General features: G+C 62.9%; 1 protein-coding gene across 1 annotated transcript in view; it reads left to right on the top strand.

The window, feature by feature from the left end:
- Positions 1 to 5598: 5598 nt before the first annotated feature.
- NPHP4 (nephrocystin 4) overlaps positions 5599 to 22923 on the top strand; it is a gene marked incomplete at both ends in the record, with an annotated part of 66156 nt that continues 48831 nt past the window's right edge. The window contains 8 exons of the mRNA XM_084244049.1: positions 5599 to 5733; positions 9587 to 9739; positions 15778 to 15950; positions 16671 to 16735; positions 17394 to 17549; positions 18359 to 18495; positions 20701 to 20882; positions 21391 to 21517. Of these exons, the coding sequence (XP_084100175.1) occupies positions 5599 to 5733; positions 9587 to 9739; positions 15778 to 15950; positions 16671 to 16735; positions 17394 to 17549; positions 18359 to 18495; positions 20701 to 20882; positions 21391 to 21517 (1128 nt within the window). The remainder of the gene's footprint in view (positions 5734 to 9586; positions 9740 to 15777; positions 15951 to 16670; positions 16736 to 17393; positions 17550 to 18358; positions 18496 to 20700; positions 20883 to 21390; positions 21518 to 22923) is intronic.

Below are 22923 nucleotides of genomic sequence, written 5' to 3'. Positions count from 1 at the left end.
GGCCGGGGGGGCCGGCGGAGGCGAGCCGCGGGCGCCGCGGTGCGCGGCTGCGGGCGCGGGGCCGCGCCGGGGGAGGCGCCGGGGCTCAGCGCGGGCCTCGGGGCGCCCGCCCCGCTCCCCGGGCGCACGGCCGGGCCAGCGCGGCCCGCGGGGTCGTCCGCGGCGCTCACCTGCGGGCTCCGGCTCCGGATCGCGCTCCCGCGCCGGGTCTTCCTTCCCGCCGGCCCAGCGGCTCCAGCGCCCCCGAAGCCCGCTCGCGCCGCCAGGTTCCGCCCGCAGCATCTTCACCTCGTGGGACGCCTGGGGCCCCGCCCCCGACGACTCCTCATTGGGTCTTCTTCCTGTCAGTCACGGCCCCATTGGCGGAGGGCTCGCCGGCTATGCAAAGCAGGGTGGCCCCGCCGCGGCGCCGATTGGCTGGAGCCGGCGGAGCCGGGCCCCCTGAGGCTCCTGATTGGCCCCCGCTCTGACGACAGTGCTGACGCGGGTGGGCTCTCGGCCGGAGCCCGCTGCCCGCCGCTTTCCGGGGCTCCTCCTGAGGCGGCTGCGGCCGGCGACCCTGGCCCGTGGTCGGCCCGTGCCCGGCCCGCGGCTCCGCTGGGCGCCGGCTCCGAGCCGCCGTGCGGGCGCCCCCCGAGAGCGCGGGCCCCGCTGGCGCCGGGCGGCGCGGCCGCGGCGGGCCCGTCTCCTAGGTAACCGGCCGCGGCGGGCGGGGCCCCGGCGCCGGAGTCGCGGGGGCGGGGGGCGCGGCCCGGAGGTCGCGGGGGGCTGGGGGGCGCCGCGCGTGGCTGCGGGGGCCGGTGCAGCGGGCGGGCGGGGCGGGACTGGGTGAGCCTCGGCGGCCCCCCAGCTTGGACACTTGGCGGGGCCCGGCCGCCGAGCTCCCGGGGGTGCGGCCCCCGCCCTCTGCCCCTTGACCCCGCGCCCCTCGGCAGCCCCCGGCGGAAGGCGGGCGCGGTGCGGGGCTCCGGGGGCCGCCGCGGGCTTGGCCTCCGCGCTTCTCGCCGGACCGCGGGGGGCTGCTGAGGCGCGCGGCCCGCGGGGTGCCCCCCCCGCCGGGCCCGGCTCTCCAGGGAGCCCGCGCCGTGGGCGCCCCAGCGGCCCCCCCCCCCCCCCCCGCCGGGTGCCGCGGTCCGCCGGGGCCCACGGGCTGCTGTCCACGCTGGCTCAGCCGATGCCGCCACCCAGTGGCGGTCTTGAGGGTCCGCGGGCCCGGCCCGGCTCCGCCTGCGGGCGGCGGGTCCCCTCTCTGCTGCGCCCCAACCCCGCTGTCCAGCCCCGACCCCCGCCCTAACCTTTCTTTTTTAAAGATTTATTTATTTATGCACACAAAAGCTGGGGTGCAGGCCAGAGATGCGGGGGGGTGAGAGGACTCCCCAGAGACAGAGCGGGGAGCAGAACAGGCGGATCCCCTGAAATCCACTGCTGGGGGAGCAGCAGGAGACAGGGGAGGTCTGCCGCGCCGTGTGGGTAGCTCCCTGCCCGGGGATTGAACTCGTGCTGCAGAGGCTGGTGAGAGCGTCACAGTGCTGCGTCTTAACCCCTTGAGCCCCCAGGGAGGCCCCCCCACCTATTCTGAACTCAGTGGGCCCCTCCTGTGACTCCACTGCTTGCTATCCTGCGGCCCCTCCTTTGCCTCAAAGGCCCTGCCTTGGCCCACCCTCAAATGCCTGTCTCTGGAAGGTGCCGTCCGCCCCAACAGCTCCCCAGCTCTTCGCGTGTCCATGGCGGGTCTGGTGCAGTACAGGGAGGGAGTCTGGCCTCCGGGCTTGTGCGGTGGGAGAAGGAGCTCCTTAGACACGTGTGGCTTCCACTCAGTTTGAACCCACACCTCCCTGCCCCCTGCACCCTCTCCTCCCTGCCGACCTTCTCATAGGTCACTTGATGGCCACTCCGTGTCTTCTGTGTGCTGACCTGTCCTCCTTTCTGCCTCCTTCCAGGTTCACTCCCTGAAGGCGGGCGGCTGGTCTGCTGTATCCCAGTCTCCAGGGCCTGGCACTGGTAGGTACTTTTCTGTGAGGCTCAACCAGGTGGGAAGGACTTGCTCTGGGAAAACTTGGTCTTTGGCACTTTGTTGTACAAATGACACCATTTTATAATGAAAGTCAACGGGAGACCTGAAAAAATAAAAAAAGTTTGGGAGTTAACTTTATGGCACTTTGATACGATTTCGTGAATATTTATTGAGTTCTCGTGTGAGCCAGGCATGAAGCAATTGGGCAGGCAGCGCAGCGCAGGTCAGTACGAGACTGGCAGTAAGGGAGGCACAGGGGTCCTGGGGCTGGGGACTGCCCCTGGGAGCCTCAGCAGCCGTCCTGGGCATGTGGCACTGCAGTTGCCAGCCTGTTCTGCTGTGGGCTTTGGGCATCTGCATGGGTTTCCTGTGGTTTCAGTCACAGATTAGCCACAAACCTGGTGACTTAACACAAATCATCCTCTTTCTGTTGGGCAGCGGGCAGCAGAAATCCAAAATCAGTCTCCCTGAGCTAAAGTCAGGGTGTGGGCAGGGCCTCGTTGCTTCTAGAGGCTCTGGCGGGGGCAGAGGTGGCGTGGGTTCTAGCTCCTCGAGACACCTGCAGTCCTTGGCTCATGGCTCTGCCCTCCTGTTGCTTCCTGTCTTCCTGCTCACCTGATGCGCCTGCTTGCCTCTTCTGAAGCCCTTGGGGTCCGTCCGAATCATCCAGGATATTCTCCCACCTCAAGACTCTTAATTTAGCCACACCTGCAGAGTCCCCTTGCCATGGGAGGTCACATATCTGCAGGCTCTGGGATTAGGTGGGGACATCTGTGGGTCCATCACTTAGTCCACTGTCCAGGGTCTGTCTGGACGCCTGGAGCTGGGGCAGCACTCCATCAGGCTGGTCTGTCTGGAGCCGGCTCCCCACCCTCCCATCTCCTGAGTCACTCATGGGGTTCCCAGCGCTACCTTGGGCCCTCCCTGGGAGGCAGGGGTTCTGAGGCGCCAAGCCTCTGGGGAGACAGCCTGTCCTGAGGGCACGGAGACTTTGATTGGCAGAATGTGGGTCACCTGTTCATCTATGACCCCATTTCTGAAGTCCTCTGGCCAGAATTGGGGGCTGCCCCCACACGTGGAATTGAGGAGAGTCATTTTTATAAAACAAGGTGTATTGAGTAGGCAAAAATACCTAAAGAGAATAAAACCCAGTATGGGTGTCTTGGGTTTCACATAGCAGCCGTGTGGATGTGGGGAATTGGGGTGGCATTCCTGTGGGGTGGGACTCCAAGTGAAGCAGCAGAGCTTGGGGAGATCTCACGCTTTGTGGGTCCTTACCTGTGCACACACAATGCAAAACGCGGCTCAATCTGAGGCAACAACAGGGTTAATCACAAAGGGAGGTGGGAGAAGGGAAGAGCCCCTGCGGCCACACAGGTTCCCCTGGCCTGTCCCGAGCGCAGCCACTGTGTCCAGTGGCCCAAACTGGAAGCTGCACGTGTGAGATGACACTGTGCCCCCATGGGAGCCCGAGCTGGGAACACATGGTGGGGGTGGTGGACCAGGCTCCACAGCCTGTGGCCGCTGGGGGTCACGGGCGCTGCTGAGCCTCACAACAGCAGCGTGGTAGCAATCCGAAGCCAGGCTGGGCAGTGCCAGGCGCTGGGCCGTGTTACAGCTCTCAGAGGCGGTGCCAGAGGAGCACGACACCAGTGTTTACAGCATCTAGAGATGCCAGGCAGAGGCCTGTAGCATCCCCAGTGCGTGAAACTGAAGGAAGGTCGCAAGGGTCTATGATGGTCTGAGTCAAAGGTCACCTCTGGAGGGCGTCAAGCCGAGTCTCTCGACGCCGAAGGGGTTTCCCGAAGCCTCTCGCAAGCCTCCTCAAGCCTCTCTGAAGCCTCCACTCACACCCCTTTGGGGTGCCCGCCTTTCTGACCTGACTGACCTATTTCCCAGCCAGCTGTTCCCAAGGCCTCACGGGCGCCGGAGCCGCTGACCCACTGGGGCTGGGGAGCTTGGGCCTGTTTGATCTGATTTGAAACCCAGCTCAGGATTCAGAACAGAACCCGCCAGTGTCCAGCCGCCCAGCCGCCTCACGCTGGGCCCCCGGTGCGGGGGGCTTAGTGGAGCCAGCCAGGTTTAAACCTGACCTGCGCGTCTGCACAACTGCCAGCGCTCTCTTTTTTCCCCTAAAGTCCAAACCCTGCTGCGGGGTTGGCTCTCAGAGCTGCCCTTGGGTCTGTCCCCCACCCGGCCGCATCTTTGGCTTAACCGCGTTCTCTGTCTTTTGGCCAGTGGGTGCGTTTGGGAGATGCCGGCTCCTCCAGGCAGGGCTTCCAGGTACTGGCACAGTTAGTCAGACGGTGCCAGAAGCCCGGCCTTGTCACCACGCCGCCTTGTCAGAAGCCTGGGGCAGGGTGGGAGGCGGTCGGTGGAGGATCCAGACTTCCCCGAGCCTCACCTTCGCCCCGCGGGTGGGTTTATACACATTTCCCTCGCAGTGACGGGCGCGTCGCGTCCGCGTCTCAGCGCGTCCTGAGCATTCTGAGCGGCCAGCCTCCGCTGGTCCTTTCGGCGAGGAAGGTGCTGTGGCGCTTCTTGTCCCGCTCACGCTGTGTTATCAGCGCATGTGTTCAGGGCCCAGGCTGACACATCGAGGCTCCGCAGGCCGTCCTAGGTGACCGCGGGAGCTCTCCTGTAAGCGGCCAGGAGCCCAGAGGGACCCCATGGCTGGCGCTTCACCCTCCGTGGCTTTGGCGCCACCGGGGCAGTGCCGGGGCAGTGAGAAAGGCAAAGGGCATCTGGATGCCTGGTCATGGCCTTGGCCTTGTGGAGCCCTTGATGGAGTCTGGGGAACTTTGGGGGTGTGGGAACCACATTTGAGACCTGCCACCCCAGACCGGACCCTTGTCCACGCTGGTCACTTCAGCACACACCGCTCTGCCTCTCACCAAGGCCACGGTCTCGAGCCTCTATCAGGTGGAAATCTGCAGAAGACTCTGGGCCCAGTCTGGCTGGAAGCAGCCCATAGCCCTGGCGCCAGCTCAGCATGCAGCCGGGACCTCGCAGCCTGTCCAGACCGGCCTGGGCGCGGGAGCCGGGCTCAGCATGGGGGGACTCGGTCCCCTTGAGCCAGGGCTGTAAGGCCGCTGCCCCCAGGGACCCTTGCTCTTGTTCTTCCCGTTTTTATTCTGTGTCTCAAAGGGGCTGTCCCACGGTGGTCCCCCAGCTTCAGGCCCCAGACCCCCATGCTTCCCAGGTGCAGAGCACAGCACCCCCTCCTTTCCTCGCCTGCAGCTCACCCTGCTCGGCTCGAGGGTCCCTTCTTGGACAGCCTGGCCCCAAGGCCTGGTGTCCGGCCTCCCCTGCAGCACATACGGCCCCTCCCCGCGCTGGTCCCCCCACTGGCCAGGCCAGGGCAGAGGTCTCGGGCCAGGAGCAGGGCCAGCTGCGTCAGCCCACTGCGGCAGGTCTGCGGGGAGGGACCGCAGGAGGGTTTCTGGAGGGTGGTCCCTGCGGGGTTGGGCGGGCAGCCAGAAGCTGTCAGCATCTCTCGAGCTCTGTGGCCCTTACCCCTTCTCTGTATTTGAACACGAAAGGTGCAGGTGACCCAGGAGCCGCGTGACCCCGAGGCCCGCAGGATGAATGACTGGCACAGAGTCTTTGACCGGAACGTGCTGGTGCCCCCCCACCCGCAGCGGGCGCGCCAGCCTCCACGGGAGTCTGCGGCGTTTCAGTGCGTGCTGAAGGGGCTCGAGGGGCCGCTCGCCAAGCAGGTACAGTCTGCTGCTTACTGCCAGATGCGTGTCCTTTCTGCTCCCCGCGGGGGTGATATTGATTTCACTGGCTTGTTTGGGTCCACACTGTGCCCATTACCCCGGGCCTGGCAGTGCTCAGGGAAGAGTGGCCGGTCAGCAGAGAGAACACACGACTCAGCAGCCCCGTCAGCACTTGGGCACTGACCGGACGAGGGCTTCCCTCTGCCCCAGGGGAGCGGTGGAAGGCCCAGGCCATCTGCTCTCCCGGGTGCTCCTGGGCCAGGCTGTTGGCTCCCGGGCCAAGTGCGGCCTGTGCAGAGCTCGGCGTGGCCTGCCTCAGCCTGGCGGTGAGGATGAGGGCAGAGCCAGGCTCGGCCACGCTGCGGCCTGTGTGTGCTGGGCCAGGCTCTGTGGCCCTGCCGTCTGTGCCCTCCGGTGGGCAGGGAGCCTCGCCAGAGGCTGGTGCTCCTGCGCCCTTCTCCCAGCAGGCCCGCGGGGCCGGTTTGTCCACAGAGGCCCGGGGGCTGCACGGGAAGGACCCAGGCTGCCGGCGTGGACGCAGGGCCCCCGACAGTGCTTGGCTGGGCTGGACCACGCACCCTGGCATCTGGTAGAGTGGACTCTGTGCGTGCAAGGCTGAGGGCTTGCGGGCAACTCACTGTTGTGATGCCCACTCGCCAGCCCTCAGTGCCAGCCCTTGTATGGGTGCCTGCTGTCTGTCCGCCCCTTGCTAGGCCCCGGCCGGCTGCACGTCCCTTCTCAGCCCTTGGCGGGTGCTGACCCCTTGGCGGGTGCTACCCACCCTGGTCTGTGAGTGTGTGTGTCACCGCCCTGCCGTGCAGCAGAGGGAGCGAGCCGAGCGCCGTGGAGCGGGGGCCAGGCCCCCTGGCTTTTGCTTGGACCCTGACCCCCGGAGCTCTCAAGAGGCACGTGGGCTCCTCCCCTCCTCTCCTGCTTTTGTGGGGAACATTTTATTCATTTTCCCGTTTTGTTTTACTTCTGGAAAGGTAGTTCTTATAGTGCAAAACTCACAAGGGCACCTGGGAAAGTGTATCAGCCTCCGTGTCCCCAAGGGGCCTGCGCCCCACCCCAACTGGTTCTGTACAGCTTTCCAGAAACCCAAACACATGCCAGAAATACACTCATGTGCACCTCTCCCCCTGTCTCCCTGTTTTTTGGCATAAATGGCACAGGGCTGTATTCTTGCCGTCAAAGAAATGTTCCCGACGACCTGTCTTAGGAGAGTGTTCCCGGCACTGTGTGAAGAACTTGTTCTTTCCTGAGACAGAGGGGGTGTTTCTCTGTGCGGGTGAACCATCGTTTGCTTTTTGTTTTGAAAGTTTTTTTCTTTCTCTTTTTTTTTTTTTTTTTAAAGATTTATTTATTTATTTATACAAGCACTGGGTACAGTCAGAAGCGCGGGAGGGTGAGAGAATTCACCAGAGCCAGAGCGGGGAGCAGAACAGGCAGACTGACGAAGTCCACTGCTGAGGGGAGCAGCGGGTGGCAGGAGAGGTCTGCGCGCCATGTGGGACCCTCGCCCGGTGGCCGGGGATCGAACCGGCGCTGCAGAGGCTGCGGGCAGCTTCGCAACCCAGTGCTCAACCGTTGCGCCACCGGGGAGCCCCTTGAAAGTTTTTTTCTGAGGTCGCTGTCGTCCCCATAGCTCTCGTGCCGCCGTCTCGCCCGTGACGAGCCTTGGTTTTCTTGCCCAAGCTGCTGTGGACTCAGACTTGTCTAGTCGTCACTGTTACGGGCGCTGCAGCGTCGCCTGCAGTAGCTTTTTGACGTGCACGCGTGTCCAGCTTAATCCCTGCAAGTGGAATTCCTTCTCCAAAGCAGCCTGACCCTTAGAGGCCCCCAACGGCTGGAAGTTCAAAGACCCCCTGCCAGCCCGGGGGCCATGTGCGTTCCTAGGGAAATCAGAAAATAATTTGAGCTGAGTAAAGCAAAAGCATCAATACTTGTGGGATGCAGCCGGTGCTGTCCGTTGGGGGGACGCACGGCTTCGCACGGCCTCACCGATGCCAAAGTCAGTCACCTCTGCTGCGTCCTCGAGAATCCAGATAGAAAGAACCAGAGAGACCAGAGTGAGCGGGGGGAGTAGTAACCACACGCAGGACTGAGCAAAGGGTGAATAAAGAAAATCAGCAAAGCTAGAAACTCGTTCTCTCACAGGGTTCGTGAGCTCGATCACCCCGTCAAGACTGAGCCATGAGAGCGGACAGGCTCCCGGGCGGGAAGGGGACAGGCTCCCATGGGTGCTGGAGAGAACCAGGGTGCTGGGGATCGCTGGTGATGAACACGAAATGGACAGATTTATTCCTCCCCCTCCCCATTTATTTACTTACGTAGCTGTTTTCCTCTCCACTGACCACCCGGGCCCTCTGCCACCCGCCTCCCTCCTCCCCCCACCCTGCCCTCCTCCCGGTAACCTCCATCTTCTCTTTGCTGAGCTCAAATTGTTATTTCTTTGGTTGTTTGCATGTCATTGTCTTTTGGGTATTTATAGTCTGCAGGTGAGCGACACCAGCTGAAATCTGTCTTTCAGTTTTTTGATGCATGTCACTCAACATAATGACCTCACGGTCCGTCCATTTTGTCCCAGAGGCCCCCGTTTCATCTTTCTCGGCAGCTGGGTAAGAGACGGACCCCTCTCCTGGAAAGCGCAGCTTACCCCAAGTGCCCGGAGCTGGGAAAGCCCCAAATAGCCTTATCTTCACCAAAGAAATGGAATTCACCACTGACCAGCTTCCCCCAAAGAGAACTCCAGACGCAGTTGACGTCACTGTTGAGTTGTGTAAAATAGTAAGGGAAGCAATGATACCAATGTGAGAGCGAGTCAGAGAGCAGAGGGGGCAGGGACGCTTCGTGGCCCTGACCCCGGCCAGGCAGGGCCGCACAGAGAAGCAGGCACTGGCCTTCCGCATGGAGATTAGCGCAACGTGGGGCCTCCCCTGCCCTGCACCCAGGTGCCGCCCAGCAGGCCTGGTTCTGCTGCTCCCTCTGGCCACGCACTCCCTGGGGCTCAGCCCCCACATGTCTTTGCCAAAGCATCTTCCTGGCCTCCTGATACAGGGGTCCCCCGTCTCCTCGTGTTTGATTTTCCTCACGGGAGCCCCTGTTCCCTGGTGTGTCTCTGGCGCCTGGGACAGGAGAGAGGCCTCATTAACGTCTGTTAAGTGAATGGATGAAAGAAAAGCCGCTGCCTGGTCCTGGGGACCGACAGGGCTGGCAACGGGAGCGCCGAGGCAGCAGCTCGCTGCAGGTGGAGGCCCCGTCTGTGCAGATTCTGGCTGCTCTGTTTTTGCAGCCAGTCCTCACGGTCCACTTCTCAGTCCTCAGAGTCTGCTTTTCTTTGCTAATATCACCCCAAAATAATTCTGGTAAGTTGAGGATTTAGAGTTTGTGGTTATTATGGGGAAGGATTTATTCAGTTGCAAATGATTAAAAAGAAAACTCCAAAGGGTGTAAGCTACAGGTGATTTACTAACTCGCACAGCAGACAAGTCCATAGTTAGCTTAAGCTTCAGGTATGGCTTGATCCAGGATCTCCTGTAATGTCACCCACACTTTTCTCTCTTGGCTTCCATGGTGTCTGGTGCATCTGTGTCTGCGGCGCTGGCCTCTTGTGTCTTGTTGGCTCCAGGCGAATCTGATCTGGGCCCTGCAGGGCTCTGGTTGACAAGGAGATGGCCGAGCACTTGACCCCAGAGCTCCACTTAGACACGGCCATAGGAGAGGTAGTTCCCTGAAAGGAAGCTGACACCTGAACAAGCGATGGAGGCCGAGTGGCCACATCTACCAGAACGGACCCTGCTACTGCGGGGTGGCCCCTGACCCTTCAGGACTGGTCTCTTCTGTCCCCCAGGGAGTGCTGGAGGTGCTGTCGGAGGTGGGGTGCCAGCTGCGTGTGTCTCTCTTTGATGTCACCTACCGACACTTCTTCGGGAGGACCTGGCAGACTGCAGTGCGGCCCACTGAGCAGCTCTCCCGGCAGCCGGCCAGGATCGTCTTCAATGAGGTGGGTGATGACCACGCGGGCTGCTCTGGGGGCAGTGGGTGTGTGGGCCGGGCCACGGGGTGCTCTGGCCTGGGGATGCACCAGTACATCTCAACCCCAGGAGCACGGCCGAGCCGCAGACCCAGGCCTCGCCAGGCTGGTCTGAGATTTTCAGGTGAGAGACTTGCACAGGTAGAGGGTGGCAGGACCTTACACAGGTAGAGGGGAACTGGCCTCTGTCCCCAGCCTGGGCGGCTGCACCACCCCCGCTGCCGGCCTGGTCAGTGGCATGACTGTGCTCACGTATCAGTGTCTGGCCACCCTGAAGGGGGCATTTCCCTCTTGGTTCAGCAGCACCAAAGCCACAGGCATATGTTCATGCCAGCTGGGTGTGGCGGTGATGGTGAGCGAGGTGTTGTGGTCTCACCTGCAGCCAGGGCCGCTGGGGCCACGCCCTCCGTCAGTCTTAGACCAAGGAATTCCAAGTTGTGCTAAGTTCTCAGGAGATCAGTGCTGCTGTTCCTGAGCTCAGGGAGGCCTGCTTGAGGGAGGTGGGGTGGGGGGGAGGGAGGGGATGCAACGTGGGGGTGGGGCCGGGACTGGGGAGGTGGGGGGAGGGCACAGTGGGCGCGGGTGGGGGGATGGGTGGGCTCCCTGCAGTGGTTTCAGTGGGTGAGACTGGCCTGGGAGCACAGCACGGGGCTGGTGGAGCGCAGGGCTGGGTGGGCTCCCTGCGCATGGGTCCAGGGCTCAGGGGGCGTCTGGTGCGGGTTTGCTCTCTGCAGGGTCAGGCCCCAGGACACTGGTGCTGTGGTGTCTGTTCTGAGAAGTGAGGCAGTGGCTCTGCCGTCCTTGGCCTCTGCTCCATGAGTGGCCACATCCTGAGGGTCCCCTCTGCTGAGCTGTCCTGGGGCCAGGGCCCGGGGAGCTCTGTCACGTCGCTGTCACCTGAGCCAGAGTGCGGTGCCCCAGCAGGGCGGCCCTTGACGGCCACAGCAGTGCGCCTGATGCTAGGTGGCCGCTGCACATGACCCTGGGGCCTCTTGGCCAGCCGCGTCCCCAGATCAGCCTCGTGCCGGGACCAGCATTGTTCCCTGCGGGCTCCTGACTGCACCGTCTAGCGCCACCTCAGCAGATCACCGCATACCCGCCACGAGACATGCTAGGGAGAGGTGGCCCAGTCCCGCCTCTGCTGCCTTGGGCGTGTCCAGCCAGGGCTGCCATTAGCTCTTCTCCACAGGCCCCAGGAGCCGGAGCTGTGACCGTTCAGACAGTAGCTATGAGGCGACGGGGCACAGCCACCTCCGTGTCCCTCCTCTGGGAGGGCGTCTGTCATGTCCCTCCTCCAAGAGTGACTCCCGAGGCCGCGGCCGGAGGGTGGACGCACAGACGGTGTGTTGGCCACAGTGGCCCTGGCTCCTCGCAGCCCCAAGTTCAGGGGACCTGTGTCCCCCATTTGGGGAGGTTTGCGGATTGTGGCAGAGGGGATTGTGCTCTGAAACCAGCCCTGGGTGCTCTGTAGTTACAGGGCTCCCAGAACAAACCCCCCCCGTCGTGTCTTCCCCCAAGTTGAGCTTTCCATCTGGGGTGCCTGGACCCCACAGGGCTCTGGCTGCGGGTCACGCGTGGGGAGGCCTGGGCCATCAGGACTGGTGCGGTTATTGTGGCCCTTGCAGCACAGAGGAGGTGTAGTGGAGGGAGCAGTCCCTGAGGTCACATGTGCCCCAAGTCGATGGCTGCCTGGGTCTGACAATCCTGTCCTTGCTGCCATGCACTGGGGGAAGCTGTGCCTGGCTTGCCAGCCAGGGGTGGGCGGGGGCGCCCTGGGGAGGGTGTGTGCAGGGCACTCCCAGTTCCACGCTCACATCAAGGCGGGGACTGAAGTCTGTCACCTAGTCTGAGCCTCTGCTACCCTCCTCGCGTGTCTGCTGAGCGGGCGTGGGAGCAGGGACATGGGTCAGTGAGGGTCACAGTCCCCTGAGTTTCTGGGCTGCTGAAGCAGAGGATGCAACCGGCAGAGTGGGGTGGGTGGCGACTCCCACGCCGTGTCTGCTCCTCTCCGGCTGCTATGCCCGCAGCCGGCAGCAGAGGCCAGCGCTGCTCCAGGAATGAGCCTGTCGGGTGGGCAGAGAGCAGCTTCTCCTGAGCCCGCACGGCCTCATGTTTCCTCCCCCCCAGGCCACAGGAAAATGGGTTTTGTGCAAGTTTGGTGCACTAAAGTGCTCCCTTCCCCATGTGCGCCTGAAGCAGACACAGACGCTGAGCGAAAGAATGCTTGGGGAGTGATTCTGGAAACTGGCAGAGATCTTTCCCGATTCCACTGTCCTCTTGGTTTGCCCATCAGCAGTGGACTGGGGTGACCGGCTTGAGGCTGCAGTGCTCGAGTCTGCAGGGCTGTGAGCCTGGGTGTGGACTTAAACCCAGCTCCTTGTCCAGGGCGCACTGGGCTGCCAGGGGTGCTCAGCCCGCGACACCTGTCCCCCTCAGTGTCCGGAGGGGGCTCTGCGGAGTGCAGTCTCCTTGAACCTGAATTGTGAGCTGTGTGGTGGCGAGTTCCCGGCTCCCGTCCCCACTGGGCTCAGCACCCACCTCCCTCCGCCTGGCACAGCCAGCCCTGCTCCCCTCCCAGACCCTGGGTGGAGAGGACGCGCCCTCCCCTTCCGCTGAGATGGTTAACAATTCATTCAGCCTCTCGAAAGCAGCTTTATAAGGTAATCGGGGAGCCCAAGGCACCGTGCAGGCCGCGTTTTCTCTCTGAGGTGGACGTGTTCTCCCCGATGACCTCTCCTTAACTCACCACGCTCAGCTGCCCCGCGACAGCCTCGTCTGTCCTGCTGCAGCATGTGACGAGGGTGACCGGGCAGCAGTCCCCGTGGAGCACCTGGACACAGACGCGCTGGCCGGCCACGCGATCCCCAGCCCCCTCGCCCGGCTCATGGGCCCGGCACAGCAGCTGCCCCGTCGAGACCCCCGGGGCCCCTCCCCTGACCAGACGTTCTGCAGCAGAGTCGCCCCTGTCAGGCAGGTGGGGCTGTCTGGACCCCGTCTCATCCCAGGGACATTCCGGAAGCCCGTCCCAGTCCCTGGCTCTGGACTGTGCACCGCCGCTTGGCCGCTCGGCCCTACCGGGGGAAACACGTGGCCTGGGGAAACCCCTTCACGCTGGGGAGTTGTGCCACGGTGTCCCGCCGGCCCAGGGCTGCTCCCGCCACCGTCCTCGGCATGTCCCTCCCTCTTGTGCTCCACAGCCCACTCCTGGGGATGATGGGCAGAAGCGGGGTGAGAGTGTCTAGGTGACCTCTGCCCTGAGGGTCGTCTCCCGCTGGTGGGGACCATGAGGCCAACCCTCTATTGTGAGTGTTTGTCACTGCTTGTGGGGGCCTCAGCCTGGGGTGGGGGTCAGTTAGGGGGCCGGGCTTGTCCTTCTTGGAAAGTTGAGGAGCTGCCTGGGCCGCTGGGTCCTGGGCCTTGGGTGCTGGCTGGGCCTTGGGTGCTGGCTGGGCTGTTCAGCGACAGGGCCTCCTCCGGCACCACGTCGCCACACCTGGGCCTGGCACTTCCCACCAGCCTTGTGCTGTTCCACTGTGGGTGATTGGGGCCTCTGCCCTGGATGGGGGGGATGATGATTTTGGGGTTCCAGATGTTGGCTTTCCTGGAGGAGAGCTTGCTTAGCAGCATTCTTGGGTTTGGGGTGCTCGGTCTCCCCAGGAGACTGCCCGAACCTCACCTGGGGTGAGCTGGCAGGTGGACGCTGCACGGATTATTCGGGAGCCCTTTGACTCCCTAAAACGTTCTCTTAAAGGTTTGTCTCAAACAGCACCGTCTGGAAGTGCTGCCTTAATTTCCTCGCTGCCCATGGGTGCCGCTCAGGGCAGGCGGGGAGCGGTGGGTGAGGGGAATGCGGGCTGTAGCCTCCCCGTACAGGCACATCACCAGAGGCCCAATTTCGATTCTGTCATCGCTGGTGAAAAATGGAGACTAGGGCCTGAGGCAAAATGGTGTCTGTGTTTTTGAAGATGAAGGCATTAAGACAGGAGCATTTCAATGATTTATTAATCTGTTTATCCTGTCGGGGAGGAAACTCGTCAAATGTGGAGGCGTGAGATGTGATGTGGGGTGAAAGAGAGCCCCCCTGCTCCGTCTCGAGTGCCTTCTCCTGCCGGTAATGTGATGGGCTTGACTCGAACTTTTAATCATGCGGTTTCGGCTGATGTATAGGAGGCTCCTCTCGTCGTGGATTGTGGCGTTAATTAAATGTCCTTTAGTCTGAAGGGCTGGCTCGCGGCTCTGCTCAGCAGAGTGCAGCGGAAAAGGTAGCAGCGGCCGGGGCCCCTGGAGCTGGGCGCTAGGCCGTGGCCTGGGGCACAGGCCTCCCTCTGCACCTGCAGCCCCCACCCCGTCCCCTGCTTCTGCTAAGGATGCCTTAGCCGTCCTAAGGGTGGTGCTGTCCCCTCCCTGGGGTTGGTGTGGCTTCGGGAAAGAGCACGGTCATGACTCGGACAACCACTGCACCCCAGCGCCCCACCCCGGTTGCAGTGGGGTCGGAGGCCAGGAGGATGGCTCTGGGCTGTGGGCGTCACTTTTGGAGCGATCCTTTTTGGTGGCAAAAGAAAGGGTGAGACAGTGGCTACCCGGTCAGTGGGCACTTGGGGCCTGCCCCTGGCAGCCGGTCCCTCGGCCTTCATAGCAGTTTCAAGGTGACCCTCAGCCAGGGGGCGATTGCTACTAAAATGTCTGCTTTACTGCCGGGAGGAAACGCGCTGAGGGCGCCCCCGGGCGCAGGCATAAATAAAAAAGGTGCGTTGGTGACAAACTCGGCTTTACAGCGGGGTTTTTGAAAACGCTTCTTGAGTCTCGGAAGCAGAAGCATAATTCTCTCCTGGTCCAACCACCTGTCAGCTGTAAGTGGTCATTATTTCATCATTTTGCAATAAAGGATAATAGAATAACGATTTATATCGCATGGCTGATGTTTTAATGTGTCTCTCTGTTATCCCGGGCTGACAGTCTGTGATTACAGTAAATGCTTTCTGGGTGACACCATGGGAAGGACTCGTTCCTGGGGGGCTGCTCCACCTGCAGTTTCGCAGCAGCGGCTCAGCCAGGCCTGCCTCACCTCTCTCCGCCCTGGCGGGGGGCCTGGAGCTCGGCCGGCACCCTACACCCGGGCCTTGCTCCCCCCGCGTGGATGTCGGGTGTCAGAGGCCCGCCTGAGCCCCGAGCCACTGCTTGGTGTCACGCCGGACTCTGGGGACCAGATGCGGTCGGTGCCCCAGCCGGTCTTCCGCGTCCGCGTTTGCTGCTTTCAGGTTGAAGCAGCCGCTTTCCATTTAGTGACATCAAAAAGCAACAGCAGCAAGGGAGGTGGCTTGTCCCCCCCGGGGAGTGGGCGCCCTCGCCCTGCTGGGTGGCCTGTCCTCCGGGGTGGCCCCGGTGAGATGGGGGCACGGGGTGGGGGCGGGGGCAGCACATGGGAGAACCCTTTGGAGAGCGATTGGAGTAGTCCCGCGCGCCTTTACTCCCCAAGTGCTTGTCCTAAAGTGGCCTCCAGGTGGTGGTCACCATAACCAGCGCTAGTTTTGTTCTGAGCTGGGGATGATTCACGGCGCCGAGAACTCAAGGGAGCCTGTTAGCTTGGACAAGCTCAGCGGCCCCTCCCGGGCTGGCGTGGGAGGTCACGGGGCTCAGTGACACCTGTGGCTCCAGGGACTTGGGCCTCCAGCGGGCTCAGGGGGGTCCCGCTGGCTGGGCGGGCTCAGCACCTCTGCTTCTCCTCCTCCGGAGGGCCCTGGAGCCCTCCGGCATCTCGGGCGCGGGGGGAGTCTGGAGCAGAAGCAGCGGCTGTGCCTGGGTGTTGGGCACTGGGGTGAAAGCAGGACCCCGGCTGCCAACCCGAGGGCGCCCTGCCCTCTCCCCTCCCCGGAGGGTCTCCGAGGGGCATGTGACGGGAAGACATGGGTGGGGCTGGACAGGGCGGCCCCCGCGGCGTCCTCCTGCAGATTGGCGCGTCCCACCGTCCCCTCGCGGGCCTGAGCCGCCCCCTCTCTCTCTGCCCGCAGCCCCTGTATTTTCACACGTCCCTGAACCACCCGAACATCGTGGCTGTGGTGGAAGTGGTCGCCCGAGGCAAGAAGCGGGACGGGACCCTGCAGCCCTTGTCGTGTGGGTTCGGCATTCTCCGGCTCTTCAGCGCCGAGCCCGCGTCTCCCACCTCAGCTTCCCAGGACAAATGGTACCGGCTGCCCCTGTGGGTTGGCGCCTCTCCCGCGCGTTCTCCTGAAACGGGCCGGCCCGTGGTCTGTCCCCTTGCTGTCCCTGCTCACGCCAGCGCCTGCGGGGCCTGGCTCGGCATCAGCAGCTTGAGGTGTCTGGGTGGACGGAGCCTGCGCCTCGGCTGCGGTGCTGGGCTATAGCTGGGTGGGCGGGCCTGGGGCTTACACTGGGGTGCGGGAGGATGGAGCATGTGCCAGGCTGGGGTGTTATGACGCCGCAGGGTAGGGGCCTGTGCGGGGCGTGGGCGTGTGTCCATGAGCCGGACAGACCAATGGCTGAGCGCGGGGGGGCCCTTGGCCTGTGGGGGCTCACGTTCCTTGGGGTCAGCGGTCCCTGGGGCACCTTCCATGGGGCTGGCAGTGCCCTGGGCTCTGTCCCTCTCAGTGTGATGGCCCCACATGCCTTTGGAGCTTGCCCAACATCCCCTGGGGGGCAGCCCCCCCACAGTGGCTCTGGATACACACCCGGGGCCTTTCTGACTTGGCCTTGGCCCCTCGGGGTGTTGGGGCCCTGGCGTTGGGACCAGGTCCCGTGGGGTGGGCTGCTAGAGGCCGGGGCCATGAGTGCAGGGGGCTCGGGCAGGGGGTGTGACCTTCCCCCTCCTTGTAGTAGTGTCCTGGCATCTGGTGCCCCACGCCAGAGCCGTGGCTGACGTGGCATTGTGGGCCTTGTCTTGCAGGCTGAGGCTGTACCATGGCACCCCCAGGGCCTTGCTGCACCCGCTTCTCCAGGACCCCGTGGAACGTAAGCATCTCGGGTCCACGTTTCCACCCCCCCCGCCCCCCGCCCCTGTCCTCATCAGCCGCTTTTAGCCTGGTCTTGGCATCTCAGAGAAAACCTTTCCCAGCTTTAGTGCTTTTATTTCATAGATTTGGGCAAAACCTGCCCTGGGCTGTTGACGTGGTTCATGATGATGTAGTTCCAAGGCTTGGAGCCACGGCCTGAGAGGCTCAGATGGGTGGGGCGAGGCTGGCGGCCTCCTTCCCTGGGTCCCAGTTCCGCTGCTGGGGGACGTGGGGCCTCCTTGCTGGCCACTGGCCCCAACAGGAAACCTGAGTGCCGGCTGTCACCGCAGAACGCACCCTCCCCCCACCACGGGGCTGTCTTGAGGCTGCTGCCCAGGGACTGCCTGCTCCCCGGGCTGGAGGGGTGTGAACACTGGGATGCAGGAGGCAGGTGTGTGTGGGGTGTCCTCTAGCCCCCCGAAAACCAGTGCTTCTTGCTGTGACTTTTCCGGGGAGTCATCAAGATGGACTTTCCACTTCGTGGCTGAGCTGGCAGAGCCGTTCCCTTCTCCCCAGAAAAGCGCGCGTCCTGCTAGTGGGTTCCTTCCTACATCCTTGGCGGGTCGGTGCTTTGGCACAGGCGCCTCTGGTCCATTGCCCCCGGGTCTCCTTCGCAGAGAGCAAGCACATGCGGCTCGTGGAGGGCTGCCGCCTGCAGTACAGCCTGAAGCCACACCCGGCGCTGGAGCCCGCCCTCCACCTGCTGCCCGAGAACCTGCTGGTGTCTGGCCTGCAGCTCACCCCCGGCTTCCTGCCCGCTCCCGGGGACACAGGTGGGCCTCTCACCTGCATGCGCACGCAGCCCACCTCCAGGCACGGGCCCCCCCGGGACAGTGGGGCAGGGCCTTGCTGTGCCCCAGATCAGCCTGGGGGCAGGAGGTGAGGACACATGAGTGTCTTGTCCAGTCCAACCTGGAGCAGGGCCGCCGCCGGCCTTCTGGGGAGCAGCTTGGACCTGATGACCGCTGCCAGCAGGCCCCCGTCACTGTGCTTCCCGCCAGGGCCGTGCTTGGCGCTGCTCCCCAGTGTGGTCGAGCAGAACAGAGATGGCTCTTAACGCCTGCCCCGTGGGCTTTGGTAGCAATAGGCACGCCCGCCTCTGGAGCTCCACGTGCATTCCAGAACGTTCTCATCATCACCCAAACCAACACTCAGCCGTCCTGGCCCTGGCCCCTCTGCTTCTGTCCCGTGAACGTGATGGTTCTTGCCGTCTGGTGTGAGTGGGGGCAGCCCTGGGCGGCTTCCCTCAGCCCGGTCTGTGGCACCCCGGTGTGGGCGTGTGCAGGAACGGCCCCCTCTCCGGATGGGTGAGCTACTGCCATGTACCCAGCGGTTCGATGGAAACCAGTGTGTTGGGGGCGCCATGCTGAGTGCTCTGGTTAGGGGGCGGCAGGCGGCCAGGGGAGGCCCACCAGGGACGGCCGTCAGCATCCTGGGATCCACCGTCACTGAACCACCGAGTTCTGAAGGGTGCCCCGGGGGAGGGGGCGCCTGGGCCCAGGGGACAGTCACTGTTGTGCCGCCCTGCTTTGTCCTGCGGTGGCCCCACCGCCGCCTCCCACGACTCACCCTCTCATTCCAGGGGACGCCCTCCGCAAGCCTCGCCTGCAGAAGCCCGTCACGGGGCACGTGGACGCCTTATCCTTCACGCTCTACCCCTCCCTGGAGAAGTTTGAGGAGGAGCTGCTGGGACTCCTCGCCAGTGACCACCTCCGGGAGGTACTCTGGGGTCTCGGGCTGGGTCCCAGCGCTGGGGATGCCGTCCTGTCTCCCCCTTTGGTGCGGTGGAGGGACGCCTCAGCCTGTGCTCCCAGCGTGACAGTGGCAGAGGGCCTGTCCCCGAGATACAACTAGCAGCGGTTCTGACTTGCTAAAAACACGCCTTGTGGAAAAGTAAGTTAACTCCCCAAGGGAGCGTTGGGAAGTCTGTCAGAGAATCCACTTTTACAAATAACATCGTGAGGACGCTTGGCTCATCCTCAGGGGCTGCCCGGAAGCTGCTGTCCCCTTGTCCCGAAGAGCTCGCTGCGGGGGCCCTGGCCTGATGCTGGCTCTGCTTCTGGGCGAGCTCCTGAACCCCACCTGTGCGTGGAGGCCGCCCCTTGGGGGTCGTGACCCCGTCCTCAAACCACAGCTGTGACTTCCTCTGGGGTGGCTTCAGGTGCCCTGCAGACCTGGCCGCCCAGCTGGCCACTTGCCACCACCAGGCTCGCGGTCTAGGCCTCACCTTCCTTTCTCCAGGTGTGATCCCTCTGTGGGCACCTGGTCTCCTGGTCGTTCATTGTCCCTCCCTGGCTCACCGCCGGGCCCCTGAGTACCACACCAGGGGCTCAGGCCCCCTGCCTCCCCCCCAAGGGGCATAAACCGGTGCCAGCACGTAGTAGGTCTTCAATATTTACTTGTTGTGAAAGCCAATGATTGAATCAGCTGGTGCCCATCCTCATGGTCCGGGAAGTCGGCAAATTATTCATCTCACACACACACACACACACACACACACACACTCACTCACACACACAACACACTTAAATACACTCACACACAACACACTCAAATACAACACACAACACACACAAATACAACACACTCAAATACACACACAACACACACAAATACAACACACTCAAATACGCGCACAACACACACAAATACAACACACTCAAATACGCGCACAACACACACAACACAGTAAAGCACACATGCACCACATTCAAAAGTGCACTCACACACCACACTCAAATAACACACACTCAGACACACAACACACTCAAATACACACACAACACACTCAGACACATTCAACATATTCAACATACAACATATTCAAATACACTTGCACAACACTCAGATACACATGCAACACACTCAGATATACATATACACATAACACACTCAAATATACACACGCCACACTCACACACCCCTCCCCCCACACGCACACCTGAGTGCGCGAATGAGATGAACTTTTTGTTCTTTTCCCATCCTCGAAAGTGCAGCCCCACGTGCCGCGGCTGGTGCGGGGCAGGCGCCGGGCAGAGCGGGCCCGAGCCGCGGCCTGGCTTCCGGGGCGCCGCGCTGTGCTCTTCCTGCTCAGCGAGGCAGCGGCGCTGTGAGAGTATCGCTGTTGCGTTTTATACGTCCCATAAAAATCACTTTATTACGTGCTTTATTATCTTTGAATTCTTGTTCCTCCCCCGCTGACAGACACTCACTTATCTCCGCCGTCTTATTTTCATTACCCAGCGGCTAATAACAGCTGCACTTGGGTCCGTTCAGCTTGATTCATGGGTGATGGAGGAAACTTGAAAATTCAGGGATCACTGTGCAGCGATCACATAACTTAATAAACAACAACAGCGCGAGGGTGTCTGGCCGGCTGTGGGCCGCCTGCGCGGCTCTGTCAAGAGGAGACGCTTTCACCCAGCGCGCACTTGGGCAGACCCGCCATTGGCGTCTGATGCGATGCCCCAGCACGCTCCTGCGCCCTCTCGCCTCCAGTCTCGGGGCCTGGGCCTGGGGGAGGGAAAGTGTTGATTCTGCCCCCAGAGACCCCAGCCTCGGCCGGGCAGGCCGGGGCGGGGCGGGAGCCCTCCACCGAGGAGCCTGGGTCCTGTGGGAGAGCCCATGGGCCTGGCTGCCTGTTTGCTGCGTCTTGAGAACTGTCAGCTCATTTTTGGGAATCAAGAACTAGAGTTTGGTGACTCCCCACCTAAGGGGGTGTCCTGCTGTGTGAGGAAACCCGAACTACCCAGAAGATGCCCAGGCCGCTGGGCTCCGGGGGCCCATCTCTGTCCCTTGCTTGGACTTGTGCATCAAGCCCCGCTGTTCCTGAAAGGCCTGCAGTTTGTTACGGCTTCTCCTCCCCAGCGGCCTCTCCCTTCCCTCAGCCTGGACGCTCACCCTGTCTGACCTGTGCCTCTGCAGGGAGCTGGCCCACGGGATGGCGCCGGCCTGGAGATCACGGAGCGGCGGCTGCACGTGGGGGTGCACAGCGGGCTGGGCTTCGTGCAGAGGCCACAGGTCGTGGTGCTGGTGCCCGAGATGGAGGTGGCCCTGACGCGGTCCACCAGCTTCAGCAGGAGAGCCAGCTCCTCTTCCAAGGCCAGGTATGCCCTGCACTCTGGAGTCCTGCCCGCGGGATGACGGCACAGGTGGGCGTGGAGACGTTAGGGACACCCTGCCCGTTGGGTGCGTGCCGGGGCTGTCTCCTGCTGTGGGGTGCCCGTTAGCTGCAGACCTCAGGGCCGGGAGGTTGGGAAAGGCCATTTCTGTCCTGTGACTACTTTGGAATAAGCAGCACAGATGCTTCTGGCTGCTTAGAGAAGCAGAGGGTGGTCCCCAGCCCCCCACCTCCTCGAGGACTGCCTTGCTCCCCCTCTCCTCTGACGCCAGGCGGGGGCAGCCTCCCTGGACCTGGCTGTGTCCTCCACTCTCCCGTGCAGCCCTGGCAGTTGAGGTGCTTGATTGGGGCGCTGGTTTGGGGAATGACCCTGGGGGCCAAACATGAGAAAAGCTCGGGGACCTGGGGTTCCAGCAGCACCAGTCCTGGGGTGACAGTGGGCGCAGGCCCCAGGGGCCACTGCTGACCCATCCTGCTCTGTGTTTTTGACCCAGCTCTGGAGACCAGGCACTGGTCCTGAGGAGCCGCCTGCGACTCCCCGAGATGGTCTGTCACCCCGCCTTCGCCGTCGTCTTCCAGCTGGAGTACGTGTTTAACGGCCCCGTCGGAGCCTACGGCAACGTAAGAGCAGCCTGCGGCTCCCGCGCCTGCCCGGCTTCCCGCGGGCGCCCCCACGGCCGTGTGCATGGCCAGCATGTGACGACAGCAGGGACGGTGCCCCCGCGAGCACCTGCTGCCCGGCGAGCTCGTCACCAGCACCTCCAGCGTTGTGGTCGGAGCGCGGGCGCCTGCGGCTCACAGCGTTAGGTCAGAAATAGGGAGTCAGCGGTCCTCTGGACGACAGGCCAGTTTCAGCCACGTCTCACGCCACAGTCAGCGCAGTGGGGCTCGAGGCCGCGCAGGTGGCGGAGTGTTTCATCGTGCCCTTTAGGTGTGTTTGTATCATGGCGAGAGGAAGGCCTCACAGCGCTTGGCGGGGGCTGTGACGCGGAGGCAGGCTGCCCTGTGAGGTGGGCTCTCTGGGAAGTCCGGGTCACGCTGCGGGTGAGGGTCACTCTCTTTCTGGGAAAGCGAGTATCCGTTTCATAAGGAAGTTAAAATGAAAGCAGCTCCGAGCCCCCTCTGGGGTTGGGCTGCCAGCGTCGCCGCGCGGCTGGTGGGGGGGTGGGGGCTGGCGGTGGTCTTGGGGTGAGCCTGGGGTGAAGAGCGGGCTGTCGCGTGGGTGCTGTCTGTTTTCTGATCGGCTCTGGCGGCAGCCGCTGACCACCCGCGTCTGCACCTCAGGCCCGTGCAGCTCGACATTCCTTGGATGGACACCTGGGCAGGTGGACAGACTGGTCACTGCTGAGCGCCTGGTCACGGCCATCCCAGGGGCCCTGCTCCCCGCTCTGTGGTTCCTCAGGACCAGAACTTTCAGCTAACGTGCCATGTGGGCACAGCGCCTGGCTGTGTGGGCGCTGGGCCTGGGGTGGGCACCAGCAGAGGGACGGGCTTGTCTCTCCTGGGGGAGAAGACCCCAGCTCAGGTGTGTCCCGGGCTGCGCGCAGGTGAAGCTGTGGCCTTGGCTCCACACCCCGCTGCGGGCAGTAGGGCACCCGGCTCTGCCGTCCTCATTTACATTTAGATAACGTCCCCTCAAGGATGTTAATTAGAATTTGCTTGCGATGCTGAGATCTGCACGCCAAAGCTGAGGTGTCCTCCATCGCTTTAACCCTTCGCTGAGCGGCTGCAGCCGGGCGGGCCCGCGGCACACCGCTGTGTCATGACGCGTCCGTCCCTTTTGATGGGGAGGTTTATCTTAACATGGAATATTGGATTCCATTTTACTGTCATCTGGTGCACTTTCTTCAGTGTAATCTGGGAAGGAAATGTTCCGGTGTAGGAAATGATTTTCCACACAAATTGCTTGCTGTGTGGAGCGATGAAAATGGGGTGAGCGTTGGGCGCTGAAGTGGAATCAGGCATTCCCGGCACGGATGGGTCCAGACGGCGGAGGAGAAAGCAGCCTTGGGGCACCGGCGGCGTGG

The sequence above is a fragment of the Talpa europaea genome (genome assembly GCF_964194135.1).
Source record: "Talpa europaea genome assembly, chromosome: 9".
NCBI classification, from domain to species: domain Eukaryota; kingdom Metazoa; phylum Chordata; class Mammalia; order Eulipotyphla; family Talpidae; genus Talpa; species Talpa europaea.
The sequence above is the reverse complement of the archived record's forward strand: the minus strand, read 5'-3'. Positions and strand labels throughout refer to the sequence as shown.